This window comes from Colletes gigas, unplaced genomic scaffold, assembly GCF_013123115.1.
Source record: "Colletes gigas isolate AHSC1104 unplaced genomic scaffold, ASM1312311v1 Colletes_gigas_Sc00019, whole genome shotgun sequence".
In the NCBI taxonomy this organism is placed as follows: Eukaryota; Metazoa; Arthropoda; class Insecta; order Hymenoptera; family Colletidae; genus Colletes; species Colletes gigas.
In genome coordinates this window covers 789,223-807,289 of record NW_025106648.1, presented here as the reverse complement: position 1 = coordinate 807,289, position 18,067 = coordinate 789,223, and the positions used below count along the sequence as shown (strand labels likewise).

The following is an 18,067-nucleotide window of genomic DNA, read 5'->3' as shown; positions in this document are numbered from 1 at the left end:
AATTAAATTTAGAAACCGCTGTTATCGATTACCTCGTAACTCCCCCTCCCCCAAGAGATTAATGAAAATCTTTCTGGAAGCCATTAGCGTCGAAAGTTTCCCGAAATCTCGATCGTTCCAGCGATGATGAATTTCATTAAAAAAATTCTTCGCCGAACTCGACGTTAGGCGTCGATCAAAGGCATTCCTGAAAGTTTGTAGCGGTGATTAACATTTTCAACGGTTTACCGCAGGGGATATCGTAAATTATCAGCAGGTTGTGTGTATGCACATATTGGATGCATTATGGATGCCTTGTGACTTGATACGATGCATGAACATGGATGCATCGACAACGCTTAATCAGATACATTACTTAATCATTAATGGATATTGCACAGCAAAGCCTTTCGTACAAGACCGAGAGTACCTATCGATCGACTTCTCGCTTGGATAAGTCTTAAACTCGTCGGTTGCATCGATGTTCTTTCGTTTACATCCGTTTGACCCTAGGAGACACCCAGGAGAGACAAATTCTTAACAATATGTTACGTGTCCCGTGCAAAATAGTCCGAAATAATTATTTATCGGTGCTTTTACACAAAGTGCTTTTACACAAAATATTTCGAGTGGGATTTATTTTGTTTTGAGGGGGACATTATGGTATACAAAAGCGACATTGCTCAAAAAGGTACATTTTTCGGGAGAAGCTAGAATAAATTATTTACTAAACCCATAACATCAGAAGAAGAATATTTTCTAGAAAGTATTTATCCAGCATTATTTTCTAAATTTTTTAAACATTTGATGGATTAATTTGGAACTTGAATTCATAGAAATTTTTACGACAAGTAGAGATGCCTTATCTTGCTGTTTTATTAAATCTAGCCCTTCCCTTTTAATACATCGGACTGTTGAGAAACTTAAATTCAAAGTTTGACTTAAATTCATCTTTAAAACGCAATAAAACAATTTGATCTCATTCAGAAACTGATAATTCCCTTTTCTTAGTAGACCTGATTACTCTGCTACGTACAATACTACGTGCAAATTGTGTCTTAAAACCGTTGGAATACATTACTGTAGATGCATTGTTTGTTTAAAAAAAACGGAAAGTTACATATATTTGTTATTTTGTTCCATTGTAATCCTATGGTACATTCTTGCAATTGTTGCTAAGTCATCGAATAAAGTACATTTTGGCATTATGTTGTTCCATTAGAGAACGAAATAAAAATACTTTTTTTACCCACCGTGCATTTCCCCAAATAAACAACATTTAAATTCACCAAAAATACCATTCGCCACTGTTCTACATAATTATTTTAAAATTACCGTTCGAAATAAATTTCTCGAACACTGTGTGCACGCGTCCTATCCGCGATTCTTGCCGCAGAATCGTAGAAATAAGAGATACCGGAAGGACGGGGCGGAAAATTACAGACAATTAGCACCAAGAGGGGTGGGTTTTCGTCGCGGGGACATCGAGACGGTTGTTACGACGCGGTACCAAGCCTGAGGGAGGGGTTTGAGGGGTTGGTAGGTTTAATCGACGCGCAAAGGTACGAACTACAGGAAAGTACATACGTGCACGGAATTCGCGGCACGAAGGGACATTTCTCCGGTGTTCGAGAGCCTCGAACGCCCACGCATACGCAAACACGTGCAGGCATAAGTGAACAGGCACAACCGAGCCGAGGATCATTGAATTCTACCCGTGGCCGTATTTTCCCGGAGTACCGACGATTACCATAATACATCCCATTTTCTCGACGCGTGCACGCGGAAATTCTTTCCAGCGATCTCGTTCCTACCTGTTCTCCGGGAATCTGCCTGGCGGGCGCGAAATACATTCGTATCGGTTCGAGGGTCGCCGCGAACGGGGGGAATCGAAAGGTTAACGAGCGCCAGCAGGACGACAATAATCTCCGTAATTACGCGCGTCGTTTCGCGTCGATGCTGAAAACGTTCCGCTGACCTGGAACTCGAAACCCTCCGGTTAGCGTGAAAGATTTCAATTAATTCCGTCGAATCCCGCTCGAGAAACGCGCTCAGCGTCGAACAACATCGTCTCGAATAATAATCTTGACGGGAAATTCCGTGAGATTCGGTACGTCTGTACGTGTTCCGCGATCGCGTATAATTAGGTCGAACACGCACTTTTCGCTTCTCGACGATTGCACGTTTATCGTACTATCGTCAGCGTTCTGGAAAAGCGCTAATATGGAGTTCACGGTTCACTTTGGATGTTCGAACGGAAAAACAGAGGGGCTAGAGAGAGACTTTGCAGAATTTCTTAATTAAATTGGTATCACAGTCACAACGGAGTGTTTCCATGTCCAAACTCTGCGCGTAATAACAGTGAAATTTTATTACACTTCGCGCTATGCTTTTTCAATTTTTCATTCCCTTTTAACGCGTTCTGATTCTCTTAAAAGTGGAACCAGATTAACACGCTGACCACCAGTTTAGAAGCCTAAAATTGTTTACAAGTCCAAAACTTTGATTTTAGTCAATTGTAACAATTTTTTGTCCTAGTAGTTACTTTCCTAACCTCATTAAAATTTATGAAGCATATTAAAATTTATTTACTTTAACGTTTCAACTTGAGAATTAATTGTTTTAGGTCCACTGTTAAAAGTTCTGTCATCCATATGAGCCGTTTATTTAGAAAGTGGCGTAAGTCCATTTATGTTCGAATCGAGATATTGAAGAGTTTTCGTTGAATTAAATTTAAAAATATGGGTAACAGATGGTATAGTAGAATGTTTTTGGGTTTCTGAGGATGTCAAATTTATCATCTCAATTAGCATAATTCACATTGTTTAAGAAATAATATGTTTTTGGTGGCTATGTATTTGTCGAAAAATTTCACACATTCTCCAATTTTTTTCTCGAAAGTGGGTAGGAATTTGAGGGTATGCCTAATGACCAAAATTGATTGTAATTGACCCCCACAACCGTCAATAATTTGTTTAGAACGATTTGAAAAATTTTTTTTTTGCTGTAAAATTTGTCTACCTACTGAATTTTTTTTTCGAAAATGGATAGGAATTCGGGGGTATGTCTATTGACCAAAAATGATTGTAATTGACCCCCGCAACCGAAAATAATTTTTTCAGAACGACTTGAAATTTTTGAATTTCATTTTTTAATAACTTTTTAACGAAGCTTCAATCAAAAAATTGATATTCTTGATTTTTGTCTTATTTTGGCCTATAGAATCTCCCATTCAAATTTTTCCCAGGGTAGCCGAGCAACCTATATAATGTAATAAATCCAATGTTTTGAATGGTGCATCCTCGTTTCTTGTCGTTTTGTAGAATAATTTATGTGGATCGTTTCTCAATAATCTCATCCGACATATTTTAAACCTATTTACTCTTTCCCCGTCAGTATTTTTTAGCCTTTTAAAAGTCGCTTTTTCTAGAGGTTCAGTTGAAATGAACTCACGTTTCATTGCACATTGATAATTCAACTGCTGCTTTGATAACACCATGCAACAGAATAAAAAAGCTGGGATCTCATAAAATTTTATTGCATACTATTTTCCATATCCATTTAAAACTCTCACAATGGGACTTACGCCACTTTCAAAATAAACAACTCAAATATGGACGACGTAGCAGTCAAAGTGTTAAATAAAAATTGACGATTTAATTACGTATATACGACTCGTAATAACAGCGGATTCAAATGATACGGGCGCCTTTCGTCGAAACGAGACAATGGCGTAGAAACGAGAATGTTCGTGGAACGTTACAGTCGACGCGCGGGTCCATTAGCGAAACGTCAGTTCGTCTTCGAATTGCCGATATCTCGCGATCTCGAACGATAGTCTGTCCGAGTATCAACACGGTACGTCGAGGTTGGCTGCAAATAAATTTTCAGACACGAAACGCCGATGCTTCAGTTTTACTTTGCCTGGGTAGCGTAACGCAATTACGCGACAATCGAATGATGACAGACTACGCGGTTTCAGACTTTTCTCGTGCCGCGAGCGCGGACATCCGATCGGTACGGACGTCTAAAGGCATTAGAGGGACGTGATCGTGTTAGACGTCGCGACGCATTGCGGCTCCCTGAATTTTTAAGGGCTGTCACATTCCGCAGCCTACGTGGGCTGGCTTGGTTATCGACAGCTCGTCATTGGTACGCGTGAAACGTTTCCGATGCTCGCAACACTGATTCAACTTTTCGCTTCCTTTGCGTCCGTCCGTCCAGTGACTGACTCGTTTCACTTAAAGAGATCAGGCAGTCAGATCGAGCCTTTTTGTAAGAGCTTATTTAAAAAAAAAAAAACACGGTTAGGTATAAATCACTTCTCTTTCACAGGATGTTTTGGAAGTTTTTTTATTGGGAAATGTTGTCAAACAACCGTGTAGCGAGCACTTAAACAAATAGGAATTATTTTTATGTTGCAGTAATTTCTCTTCTCCGGATGAAGCGAATCGAATCGTGACACTTTGGCATTTAATAGTATTGCTTTTGACATTTAATAGTATATTTAATAGTATTACTTTTGAAAAAAAAATTAAGAGGGGAGAGATTATGACTCTGATGAGAATTCGAACATTGCAATTCTAATCTAGGAATTTGTAATATTTCGCACTAGCAGGCAGGATTAAATCGTTTTATTAACGTACTAATAAAAGTCCAATTTACAGTAATATTTATATAAATTGTAGCATTGTAATTGTGCAATTTTCAGTCGATTTTGGTTCGGATTGTTTAGAGTGTTTATATAGAATTATACATTTTTAGAATTTCGTCCGTCCGTCCAGTGACTGACTCGTTTCACTTAAGAGAGTCTTCTACTGTAAAACGAGTTTTTTATGGTCTGTTTGGTATTTTTTTACAAAGAAACTATGCAAGTTCTTGAATCGGTATTTTGCATATATATTTATTACTCTTTCGGTAATATTTGCAAATTTTTACAACGAGAAATAGTCAAAATTAGTGGCAGTACAGAGCTTCGTACGAAATCGCGTACCGAAAATGTATTCTAATGGCTTTCATAATACCAACCGTTCCATTTGTCTAAATTAAAAAAATGAAAAAGATTCTTTTACGACACACTTTTCTGTAGCCGGTACTAAAAGAACAAAAAGAAAATTGATAATTACAAAAAATGGCAGTATTTTGAAGTCGAAATATCGAATTTTTTCGTTTTTAACTTCAGCAGGCAAAAAAACAAAAATAGAAAGAATAATGATTTTAACTTAATTTCCTGTTTACAGTGCTAGAATTAGTGGACTATATTGTACACTTTAACCCTCTGTACTTTGTGTTTTCCTAATTGTTTTGTAGAACCTCCAAAACACTAAGAAGCTTCCATAGCAGATTAATAATTTCGACCATCAGGGACGTTTAAACGAATATCATGCAAATCTCGTCGAAGTCGCTGGTCCCCAAGTTTAATACCTTCTCAAACCACCCTAACCCAACCTTACGTAATTTCTGTTTTTCTAATTGTTTTGGAGACTCGGTAGAACTTTCAAAACACTAAGAAGCTTCCATAGCAAATTAATAATTTCGAGCATCACGAACGTTTAACGAATACCACGCAAATCTCGTCGAAGTGGCTGGTCCCCAAGTTTAATACCTTCTCAAACCACCCTAACCCAACCTTACGTAATTTCTGTTTTTCTAATTGTTTTGGAGACTCGGTAGAACCTTCAAAACACTAAGAAGCTTCCATAGCAGATTAATAATTTCGACCATCACGGACGTTTGAACGAATACCATGCAAATCTCGTCGTAGTCGTTGGTCCCCAAGTTTAATACCTCCTCAAACCCCCCTAACCCAACCTTACGTAATTTCTGTTTTTCTAATTGTTTTAGAGACTCGGTAGAACTTTCAAAACACTAAGAAGCTTCAGTAGCAAATTAATAATTTCGACCATCACGAACGTTTAACGAATACCACGCAAATCTCGTCGAAGTCGCTGGTCCCCAAGTTTAATACCTTCTCAAACCCCCCTAACCCAACCTTACGTAATTTCTGTTTTTCTAATTGTTTTGGAGACTCGGTAGAACCTTCAAAACACTAAGAAGCTTCCATACCAGATTAATAATTTCGACCACCACGGACGTTTAAACGAATACCACGCAAATCTCGTCGAAGTCACTGGTAACCAAGTTTAATATCTTCTCAAACTCCCCCTGGAAACCGGTCGAGCCACTCAGCTTTCTGTCCCAGTAAAACAATCGTCATTATTCCAGCGCAACAAGCTGTCCGCTTGACCGGGGCTTTTCATCTGGCTCGCGTTCGCACGGCCTGGACGGGCCATTTAGCAAGCGCCGAGGAAACTTTTTCCCGTCGTCGACGCGCATAAATTAACGGCGCATTAACGCTCGTACGGAATGCTAACCGGTTATCCGGCAATTATTTTCGTTTTAATAACCCTTTTCGGCGCGGCGAACGGCCCGGGTTCGCATTTAATCCGGAGTTTCTTTGTTCCATCCAGCTACGGGGCTCGCAGCGCCGCTATTTTACAGGCAACTAAGCAGCTTAAGATCCCTGGCGCGGCAGCAAACCTCGAAGAAAGCGTCGCTCCTTGCCGCTCTTGCATAATTGCGTGTCCTAAAACTGAATTGAAATCTTAAGCTTCGTTACCGCTATAAATGGACCCCGAAAATTCCATCCCCGTCCGCCTGGCCGCGTCGGTACCCGGTGCAACGTCGTGTCCCTCGTCGCCTCCTCGACCACCCCCCTCCCCCCCCGGCATACATTTGCATGTAAATTATTACCGGGCGAAACACACAAAGCGATAGAAGTGACCCGGATGGAAAGGAAACGCGAACGAATCGCTGTGTTTTGGTTCCTCGCGGCGAACAGGGACGCTCTTTGCTCCGAAGAACGAGTTTGTCGTGCTTAGTAATTACCTAATTCGCGTTATTTGCGTGTAACGAAGATCAGTTGTTGCAAAGGGGGTGGAAGACATGAGAATTTTCCCAAATATAGAACGAAACCATGGAAATATAGCTCCATGGATGGTGTGGCCCCCTCAAATAAATACAAACCTTGATGATAGATCAAAATTCGAAATCAGCAGACTAGAACACCATAGTAAGTTTCAAGAATTGAATGACAAATGCACTATATACAGGGTGTTCGATCACGCTTGCGAAAAATTTTAATGGGAGATTCTAGAGGCCAAAATAAGGCGAAAATCAAGAATACTAATTTGTTGATGGAGGCTTCGTTAAAAAATTATTAACGTTTAAAGTTCCGGCCGTACTGAATTTTTTTCTGGAAAGTGGGTAGGATTTCGGTAGTATGTCTATTGACCAAAAATGATTGTAATTGACCACCGTAACAGAAAATAATTTTTTCAGAACAATTTGAAATTTTTTTTCAGATTTCAGGGAAACATATCAATGTATGGTCAGGCATTATATTTTCGGTAAGGAATTTTTTTCTCGAAAGTGCGTAGGAATTCGGTGGTATGTCTATTGACCAAAAATGGTTGTAATTAACCCCTGCAACCAATAATAATTTTTTCAGAACGATTTGAAATTTTTTAATTTTGTCGAAAAATTTGTCCACCTACTCGAATTTTTTTCTCGAAAATGGGTAGGATTTCGGGGGTATGTCTATTGACCAAAAATGATTCTAATTGAGCCCCGTAACCAATAATAATTTTTTTAGAACGATTTCACTTTGTTTACTTTTGTCGAAAAAAGACACAAAAATCACCATCGTTTGCATGTAAGATCAGTAGTGACGTGGTTCACCATTATGGTTTTGGATCGTTTCAGAGGATTTTTCAATATTGATATTGCAAAGTATCGCTGAGAGTCAAAATTGATCGATTCCATAACGTTCTCAGAAAATAGGAATTTCTACGAGGTCTAATAAGGACCAAGAATCAAATGCAAGAGCAACGATAATTCTGGTGTTTCGTCCTAAACCCGCTACAGATCTCGTAATTAAGATTATTCTAGCGAATTCTGTCTTAGACGCTCCTCGCAGTTAGAAACAAGCTGAAGGCAGAGAAGCTATAGCGAGAGAGAATCTCTTAGAATTATATGCTTGGATTCATTGCGAGGAGAATTCAGATCAAACACAGAGAATTTTTTAAATTGAATATAGCACGGAATAAAATAGTTGTAGACAGCTACCTTTCGATCACTCTATGTTTCAAAATACAGGAAATGATTTCAATTCTCTTGCAACAATTACCTAAGGATTTATACAATCAAAGGTATACCAATCAAGCTACGTTATATTAACTTCGTCAAAAAGTAATTTTTTTCCAATAGTTGAAAATACTTTTCTAGTAAATGCAACTTCGTTTTAAAAATTTACATTATCGATCAAATAAAAAATTCTATTATTATTTTTCAATCAAGTAAACATCGTATCTTATATTTCCCGTGGCTGAGAGTAATCAAGCGACAGTACACGCCGCTCCCCGAATCGGTCGATTCGCTGCACGCTGCACTCTGATGCATACGTGTGCACGTACGTACATATGGCGTGTATGCAAATCCCGCCGCTAAATCTGCCGTAATGATTTAGTGTTGCCCTTAATGTCTGTGCAGGAGACTGACGCGCGTTGTTCCGCCCACGCGTATCTTACGGGACGCGTTGTTTCTTCGCCGCGGAACTGCTAGGTGTTTAGTCAAACGATCAGGGCAAAGTTTATCAGCGTATCCTCCCGATGTTACCGCGGCCTATCAGCGATTCGCGTTTCGCTGCGCGCGGAGATACACGAGACAGTGACGTAACTCGCAAAGATCAGTAAAGCTTTTACGGTCGACCCCGAGTCGTTGAATGTAGCCCGTGTAAACAGGATTCGAACCGAGTTGAAACGACTTCTAATCGTTCGATGGAGCGTCTCCATTAGGCAAATTTTGGCCAGACGACCGAGGTCGGGTTGATCGAAGTCGGGCAAAATTATTCGTGCAAACACGGTGTCGATCAAATTTAAATACATTTAATCCGCCGGCCAGAAGTTGCCCTTACGAGTAGACTATCGATGTTTATTCATTTATCAAAAATTTTTAAGATACGTATTATTATATTTAGAAGTTGAGACCACCCTCTATTAATAGAAATATGAATTTTCACAAAGATCCTCAGTCTACTTACAAAAGTAACTAAAATTATATACTAACCCCTCGTACGATTTAATTACAGGTCATTTTTCAAACGTAATTTTGTTTAAATTTGTTGATAGATATATAGACATATTTGTTTTATGAAATCACGCGAATGTAGAAACGTATTGTGTTTAATTATATTGTACTTCGTGAGTAAACAATTAACAACTAATAGAGTTATTTATTTTTGGGATATAGCGTAAATTTCTATTACGAATTCGCCATTTAGAACAAAGTTGCACTTACTAGAGCAATTAGAGCAAAACTAAAACGCAATTTTTGGCCAATCTGATACAACGCATAAGACGAAACAGGATTTTTTTACCACGTTACCATACCTGAAGAGTCTATTCAAATCGACTGTCGAGTAATTACTCCAAAGGTGACCATTTCGAGTACTTTCTATAAATCCAATTCTTCACCCTGCGCAGAAAAATGATTCTATCTGGGAAACAAGGGCGCAGGAACCTTTATCATTGTTTTTATCCGCCTCGTTCACCCAGTGAAGTAGGTGCCACAAGGAAGACCCTGCATTTTCACGAAAATGTCCTGTCTCTGGCAGTCGAGTGTATGCGCCCCCGCACTTTTCTCCCTTCCCCTAAGCAGAGCCGACAGAATTCCGCGCGAGTGATTTGTTTTTCGTGCGGGGCGACGGATTTGCGAGCGTCACGAACTCGACCCACCTTCAACCCCGGACCGTATCAATTTTGTTGGGTAATTGTTACATCGAATTACGGACACGGTAACAAAGCGATCGCGAGGGGAGAGGCCAGTTTGCTGGTAATTGTTCCGAGAAGATCAGCGATCGGCCAGTTTCCGGCTAAATGATAAATTTCATTCCGCGAGTCGCGGGGTGGCACAGGGACCTCGAAAGTTGCATACCCGCCCAGGAAGTTTATTAAGGGATGTTCGAAAGATGACAGTGGGGTAGTTATGATATCGAACACAGAATCTTACTTCGATTATAGGAAGTATATCCAGAAAAGTTCTTGCGATTTTTCGTGAGAAGAATTAAAAACTAAAATATGAATCCTTCATATTTGATAACTTTCTTTTGAATTTTCCTCCACCACCGAGATGAAGGGGGAGTTTTCTGCCGAAATGGGGCAGGAAAATGGGTCCTCCTCTTCCAAGTCGTTGGCCAATTAATCGAGTCATGATTCCATAGAGGAATTTGCAAACACCCCCAAGTGTACCTCTTGGAAGGGATCTAAGCTGAGGAGGAAATGGACTCTGGACACGGAAGTCACTCTTAACTTGTCTTCTGGGAGAAGAAGGTTCTCAAAAAAGACACATGACAAACCGTAGGTCACGAAGAGTCAAAGTTTTTAGTCAGTTTTTTGAACGCATATATGAACTTAGAACAGGGGAACAGTTCCTCCTATATTTCATCGTGCTTAGTAACACATATATATACTGTCCACTTGAAATTGTGTAAAAAAAACGTTTTTAAAAATCGTAAATCACAATCACGAATACATTTCAGTCCCGACCAAGCATATTCGAGCGCGAGCGGTGGTCACGACGCGAATGGAATCTAGCGTGTCTGGTGCGATCGATCTTTCGTAGATCGGAAGGATTTCGTGGTGGATCGCGATCATAGGCGTTACAGGCGTAATCCTGTGTCTCAAGTCTCGGTGTAAGTTACGATCGACTGACATTCGGTCTCACCTCGCGCTGTCCATATGGTCGACCGAGCAAATCAGTGTGTAATGGCCTTAACGCCCGTAAACTGCCGCGGCTAATCCGTTGGACCGCGCGGCGGCCGCCCGTACACGCTGCGACTGCGGAACATCGACGGGCTACCGTCTGACACATGCCGGAATTCAGTGCCGGCAGGCAACCGTGCTGTATCGTGTTCTCGGTGAACGGCCATGTTTGTCGGGTTAAATAGCCGGTCTGAGGCGGTTAAAGGCGACTGCCGCGGTGTTTGATGAGATTCGAGTTGTGCGGGATCGCACACACGGAACGCGGCCGGGATCGCATGGAATTATGCGCGTGTGCCACGTGGGCTTCCGATAGGCCCGGAAGCCCCAACAGCCGGGCGGAGGATTTCCGTCAAGACGATAGACTTCGACGCACGTTATGGATTTCAAGCATTCGGCCCATGGTATGCCTGGAGCTTTTGCTCCACCTACGCAATTCCAAAATCTCCTCTCAGTATCCCCTCTATCTCTTTTAACCCTTTGCACTCCTATGTCGAGTGTGACTCGACATCAATTTTTATCTCAGGAGCTCCTTCGTCAAGTCCCATTCGACATTTTTTCAAGTCAAATCAATTTTTATACACTTGAAAATTACAAAATACAACAACAGTGTAAATAAAATACTTATTTTAACAGGTAAATTTCAAATGAAACACTTAAAAGCATTGGGGGCCGCTCGTAACAAAATTGGAATATAATTTGGAGTGCAAAGGGTTAAAACCTGACCACACTTTCGTTGGATCTTCTGTCACTTCGGCGTCAGTGTTTGTGGTCACTGCGTTGTGAATCTAACGATATTTTTTTTTATCTCATATAACTTTATAACTTTGAGATCAGCACTCAGGCTTCCTTTTCTCTTTTAAAATGTTATCCTATGTACGTTCTTTCGGTGTCAGTGTTTGTGGACAAAACTTTTGTCTCTGGAGTTAACAATATTTTTTTTGGTCTCATATAACCTTACAATGTAATCTTCGAAATTAGTACTGTCTCTGTCAAGTAACTCATATATGAATGACAAGACTTATGGAATATGGAACTGGGTTAGGTCTGGGTTAGGGTTTAACAATATTCTTTTTGGTCTCGTATTACTCTAAAATCTCATTTTCAAGATTAGTACTGTCTCTGTCAAGTAACTCATACATGAATGACAGGACTTATGGAATATGGAATTGGGTTAGATCTGAGTTAGGATTTATGAATTTTAGTGAGGTTAGAAAAATAACCTTTGTTAGTTTGGTCTGTAGTCACTGTGTGGATCTAACAATATTCTTTTTGACCTCATGTAACTCTACAATCTAATTATTGAGATTAGCACTTTCTCTGACAGAACTTTCCAGTATGAAACTAGAAAAATTAATTCTCGAATTGAAGTGTTAAAGGAAAGTCAAGGATTGATGAATTTTAGTGAGGTTACAGAAAGGAATCCTGAGGCAAATTTTAAGTTATAATTGTCTAGATTGAAAGATCAAACCCCTCAAATTGTCCACGAAAACAATACTTTGGTCTTAGACAACTGGAAACTAGCAAACCCACAATTTCTCATAGAACTTATTTTTACAGCCTCCTTAAAATTCAAGAGTCCTATCTAGACTCATTTTCTTTAACATCTAATCTTGAGAACTAATTTAATCTAACTCTTTAGCGAAAAATCATGTCATCCATAACGTAACGTTGCTATCAATGTGTTAATCAGCAGTTTCTCAGTACATGTTATTTATGGTAGAGTTAGAAATGGATGAGAAAGTGAAGATTGGCCCAAAAAGTTTGAAGAATTATTTGCACAATTGAAACCATTTCACAGATTATATTTGTGCAGAAGTTTCTGTACTGTTTTATCTTTTCAATTATTAACCACGATTTTTTACGCTGGTTTCCTCGATTGGAAGAGAAGCTAACAATTACCATCTACATTTTAGAGGGACGAAACTTCCCATGGTTGTCCTAGGATAAGCGTCATGCTGTCCACCACAATCCTCTTACCAAAAAGGATTATTGCCTTTTCCACTTCATGTGACTACATTCGCGAAGAAAAATTTCCGTGCTTTTTCAACTAGTACAATGGCGGCTGGATATCCTACGGTTTCTTTATGTTTTCGTACTATCCATCATAGTTATATCAATCACTGAACCAAGAACTCTACGTGAACACTCTATTCTAGCCCCGTTTTTATCATAAATTTTATCAAACGAAAGATTCAATTTTTGTTGCAAAAAAAATCACACAAATTAGCCTTGCATCTAATCCATACATGAACACACGATAAATGTATTAGATCAAAACCAAGAACTCTACGTGAAGACACTATTCTAGCCCCATTCTTACTATGAATTTTATCAAACGACGTGAACACATGATAAATGTATTAAATTAGCAATAAATTTTCTGTGAGTTATTTGCAACAGTTAATAGCAAGATTCATTTACATACCGTTTTAAGTAAAACTGGGCGCAACCGTACAATTACACATTTAAATTTCAGTTTAATCGCGGTCGCCCAAAGACGACACAATTCGGTTCGCGTATCTATTCTCAAACGGGGGTTAGATTTTACAATTCCCCCACTCGTATCCATAAATTCGATAAAATCAAACTCAACGCGAGGAAAATTAGAGCGTACGTGTCCGACTTTCTTCCAGAAGTTTCCTCCCGAATGGACGTCGCTGAAACTTAACGGAGATCCGTGTTCCAGCGAGCGGGTAAAATTTGGAATTGAACTGTAAATTGAAAGCGATGTCGTCGTCGGACGGGAACACCGTGATCTCGGTCTTCGTAGCATATTTGATAAAATCGCAGTCGATGCGTAGCCGGAGAAAATACGCGAAACTCGCTCGTATCTAATCCCGTATTAATCTTTATCCCGAAATATTACAAATAATTCCGCCTGGACGTTCGTCCGTGATTCATTTATTCAACGTCATATTTAATATCGTACGCGTAATAAATATTCATTTACCGAATCCCGCCCATCGAAGTGCAACGCTTCGATCTACAGTTTGCAATTAATCTTTTCGATCGTCGTCGAGCTAATTGAATTAATTGAATACGATCCGTTCGCATGTCAGGAACGAAATTAATGCGGGCCACGGGTAGAAAGGCGGTCCCGTTGGCGCAAAAACGACGTTTGATGCGGGGGCGGTTTTTGTTTTCGTGAAAACAAAAGTGCCAGCCGGGGGGTTAAGGCGGTGGCTTCGCGAATGCAAATATAGCATTATCTCGCGAACGATATTGTATTGCATTATGTGCTCCGTGATAGACGGTGGATTTCAGCTTTATGCGCGTCTCTCGTTAAATGTTTCATTACGCGGTAAAAGCGTGTTGTTAGGAGTTGGTTTCCTTGAGCGCTTTTAGCGGCCGCCGCGAACCGCCCTTGCGTTCGCTCTCCGCCTTGCAATCCGTTTCTGCCTGTATATAAACCAGGTATAAGAACTTGGAGTCGGTATCGTAACGGTCTCCGGGCTACTCGCGAGATGCTGCGCCCCGAAAGAATTTCGCTACTTAAATATTTCCGCCGTGAAGTGGATACGGCGGTCCTACGGTTCGTTTAATGCGGCCACCGTCTTCCATTTGGTTTCATCTCGTTCCGTCGTCGTAAATTTCAATCAGTCGCGCGGTATTGTATTCCCGTAAAGCATCTCAACATTATCCTAGCGTTATTGTTATTTGAAACAGAGGCTGCCGGCTCTTTCTGTGTTTACATTGAATGGAGTATAATTAACTTTTCTCGTTGTAAAGATTAATTCGCATTCGTATTCGTCGTTAATTTTAAAGCATTTGCATTCTGTCATTTTTAACGGAGGAATTAATTATACAGAAGCGTAACTGTACAGGAATACATACGTTCTTCTCTATTCATGAAAATTGGTGAATTCTTATTGTATTTTCATTGATTGTTTATGCTTAATATATAAAATATTTTAATCGGTTTTAAATCGTATATTTTATACAGGGTGTTCGGCCATCCCTGGGAAAAATTTTATTAGGAGATTTTAGAGGCCAATATAAGACGAAAATCAAGAATATTAATTTCTTAATTGAAGTTTCGTTAAAAAATTATTAAAAAATTAAATTAAAAAAATTTCAGATCATTCTGGAAAAATTATTTTCGGCTGCGGGGGTCAAATACAACCATTTTTGGTTCTTAGACATACTCCCGAATTCCTACGCATTTTCGAGAAAAAAATTTCTTACCGAAAATATAATGTCTGACCATATATTGACATGTTTCCCTGAAATTTCAAAAAAAATTTCAAATTGTTCTGGAAAAATTATTTTTAGTTGTGGGGGTCAATTACAATCATTTTTGGTCAATAGACATATCCACAAAATCCTACGCATTTTCGAAAAAAAAATTCGAGAAGGTGGACAATTTTTTCGACAAAATTAATAAATTTCAAATCATTCTGAAAAAATTATTTGCGATTGCGGGGGTCAATTACAATCATTTTTGGTCAATAGACATACCAACGAAATCCCACGCATTTTCGAGAAAAAAATTCGAGAAGGTGGACAATTTTTTCGACAAAATTAAAAAATTTCAAATCATTCTGAAAAAATTATTTTTGGTTGCGGGGGTTAGTTGCAATTATTTTTGGTGAATACACATACCCCCGAAATCCTACGTACTTTCGAGAAAAAAATTCTTTACCGAAAATATGATAGTTTTAATGAAGCCTCAATCAACAAATTAGTATCCTTGATTTTCATCTTATTTTGCTCTGTCGACCAGGGGTGGTCGAACACCCTGTATATGTGTTTGTAAAGTAATTTTTGTACTTAAATTCCGTATTAACATTTTCATACAAATTCATGAAAACTGAAATGCTTGAAAGTAATAAAAAACAGTGTATTCTATGGGATTTTTCGTGTGCACCGAGATAGCTTTGCTTGAAAGCCAATGATATTCAAATACCATTAAATAAAAAGAAAATCTCAAGAAGGTCCGTGGGAGTTAACTTTTCCATATTTACTTTCGTGTATTGTTTTCTCAAATAACGAGTTCAAATAAAAAAATATGCATCCATTAATATTGAATTCAAATATTTGAAATAATATTCCTCTATTTTAAATGGCAGTTCTAAAATGTATAAAACAAAATATAATTTAATTTCTAGTCAGGGAGGTTTGCTAAAAATATTTCAATATTAAAAAATATTTCTATATTGAAATATATTTTTAGACTGGAAATTAAATAATAATTTGATTAATATATTTTGAAACGTGTGAAACTCGTAGATTGAAAATACGAATCTAGTCGAGACGTCTCGATTCGTTTCATAGTATTAGATAACCCGGTATCGCAGATAATTTCAACCATAGTTGGTCGGATCGAACGAGATTGGACACTCTGTGCATTTAAATCGAATGCATACCGCGTAATCTGTGCACCTGTATCAATAGCTACGAACTCGTCCAGAAACAAATAGGCAATGTACTCACATTTGATGTCTAGATTTAGGGGGTTGCTCTCCCCTTCGCCTTCCTCGTTGTTACCGATGCAAGTGTAGATCCCGGCTCTGCTGCGGGTCACGCTTTGCAGCACCAGGCTTTGGCTACTGATTATCGTACCGGTCGCTGCATTATGAAACAACGAATTGCCCTGTGAACGCAAAATCAAAATATATTCGCATCCCTGAGCGTAACGGTGTGCTCCCAACGAGCGACGACGACGACGGATCGTTCAAACCTTCCGTTTCTCTCGATTTTCCCGATAGGGAATTCCGAAATCTAACATACATACGAGCAGAATTGCGCCCAGATATTTCAGCGACAGAGTCGAGCAAATTTCATTCACGGACAATAATTTTTCGTTCGTAAATTTTTGAATAAAATTCGACTAACTCTGCGCTCAATACAAGAATATCGATTATTCCCCTTGCTATTCCTAACGATATCCAAGGATTGTAACATCTTTTAGGGGTGGTTTTATACATAATTAAAATAAATATTTCCAATTTAAAATTTCGTATGTAACGTGTTTTATATAAAATACGAAGCATTCCTACATAACGTGGGACCTCGTTTTAAATTTCGTGTGTAATGTGTTTTATACAAAATACGAAGCATTCCTTTACATGCATAGGGTGTTCGAGCACCCCTGGGAAAAATTTTAACAGCAGATTCTACAGGCCAAAATAAGACGAAAATCAAGAATAGCAATTTCTTGATTGAGGTTTCGTTAAAAAGTTATTAAAAAATTTCCAATCATTCTGGAAAAAATTATTTTCTGTTGCAAGGGTCCATTACAATCATTTTTGTTCAATAGACATACCCTCGAAATTCGACGCACTTTCGAGAAAAAAATTTTTTACCGAAAATACAATGTCTGACCATGAATGATAATTCCCCTGAAATTCGGCAAAATTGAAAAGTTTCAAATCATTCTAAAAAAATTATTTTCTGTTGCACGAGACAATTATAATCATTTTTGGTGAATACATATACCCTCGAAATCCTATCCACTTTAGAGAAAAAAATTCGAGTAGGTGAGAAATTTTTCGGATGAAAAAAATTTTTCAAATCTTTCTAAAAAAATTATTTTCTGTTGCAGGGGTGAATTTCAATTATTTTTGGTGAATAGACATACCCCTGAATTCTTAGGCATTTTTAAGAAAAAAATTCGCCTGTGTTCGCAGATTGCCGTTCTACAGGCGGAACTTTAAACATTAATAACTTTTTAACGAAGCATCAATCAACAAATTAGTATTCTTGATTTCCGTCTTATTTTGGTCTCTAGAATCTCCCATTTAAATTTTTCCCAGGGTTGACCGAACACCCTGTATAACGTGTGTCCTCCTTTCACCGTTGAAAATTAAAAAATCGAGAAAGCATGATTAGAACGCGCGAACGCAAATTGCGTAAAAATTTGTCATTCCCGGCGAGTATCAAAAATGGCCATTTCCGTGGATTGTCCTCTCGCGATAAAGAAGAAAGGAAGTTCGCGGAAAAAAGATGAAGGGTCGCCGACAGTTTTTCAATTTCTCAACGGCCGCGGCGTTACGGCGCGACAGCGTCTTCCGTTTTCTTCTCTTTGGAGCGTCGGAAAGCTCCTTTGAATTCCCTCGAAACACACTGGCGGGAAAAGTAGAAATGTCCCGTCCCGTTCCGGTCGAATCAAACGAAGAATCGACAAAGACTTTCGTCCGGGACGTTTCCGCGAGTACAATGACATTATGATCCGAGGCGCGAGGAGAAATATTTATGGAACTCGTGCAATATACCGGGCACAAAGGTACGGCGTCTGCATTCGCTTAAAATAAATCTCTTTCCCGTGC

The 18,067-nt window shown here is 39.0% G+C and overlaps 1 protein-coding gene across 1 annotated transcript in view; it reads right to left on the bottom strand.

The window, feature by feature from the left end:
• The window catches only part of LOC122400690 (nephrin-like), a 109,696-nt gene that overhangs the window by 41,269 nt on the left and 50,360 nt on the right, over positions 1–18,067 (bottom strand). The window contains exon 8 of the mRNA XM_043402273.1: positions 16,233–16,392. Within this exon, the coding sequence (XP_043258208.1) occupies positions 16,233–16,392 (160 nt within the window). The remainder of the gene's footprint in view (positions 1–16,232; positions 16,393–18,067) is intronic.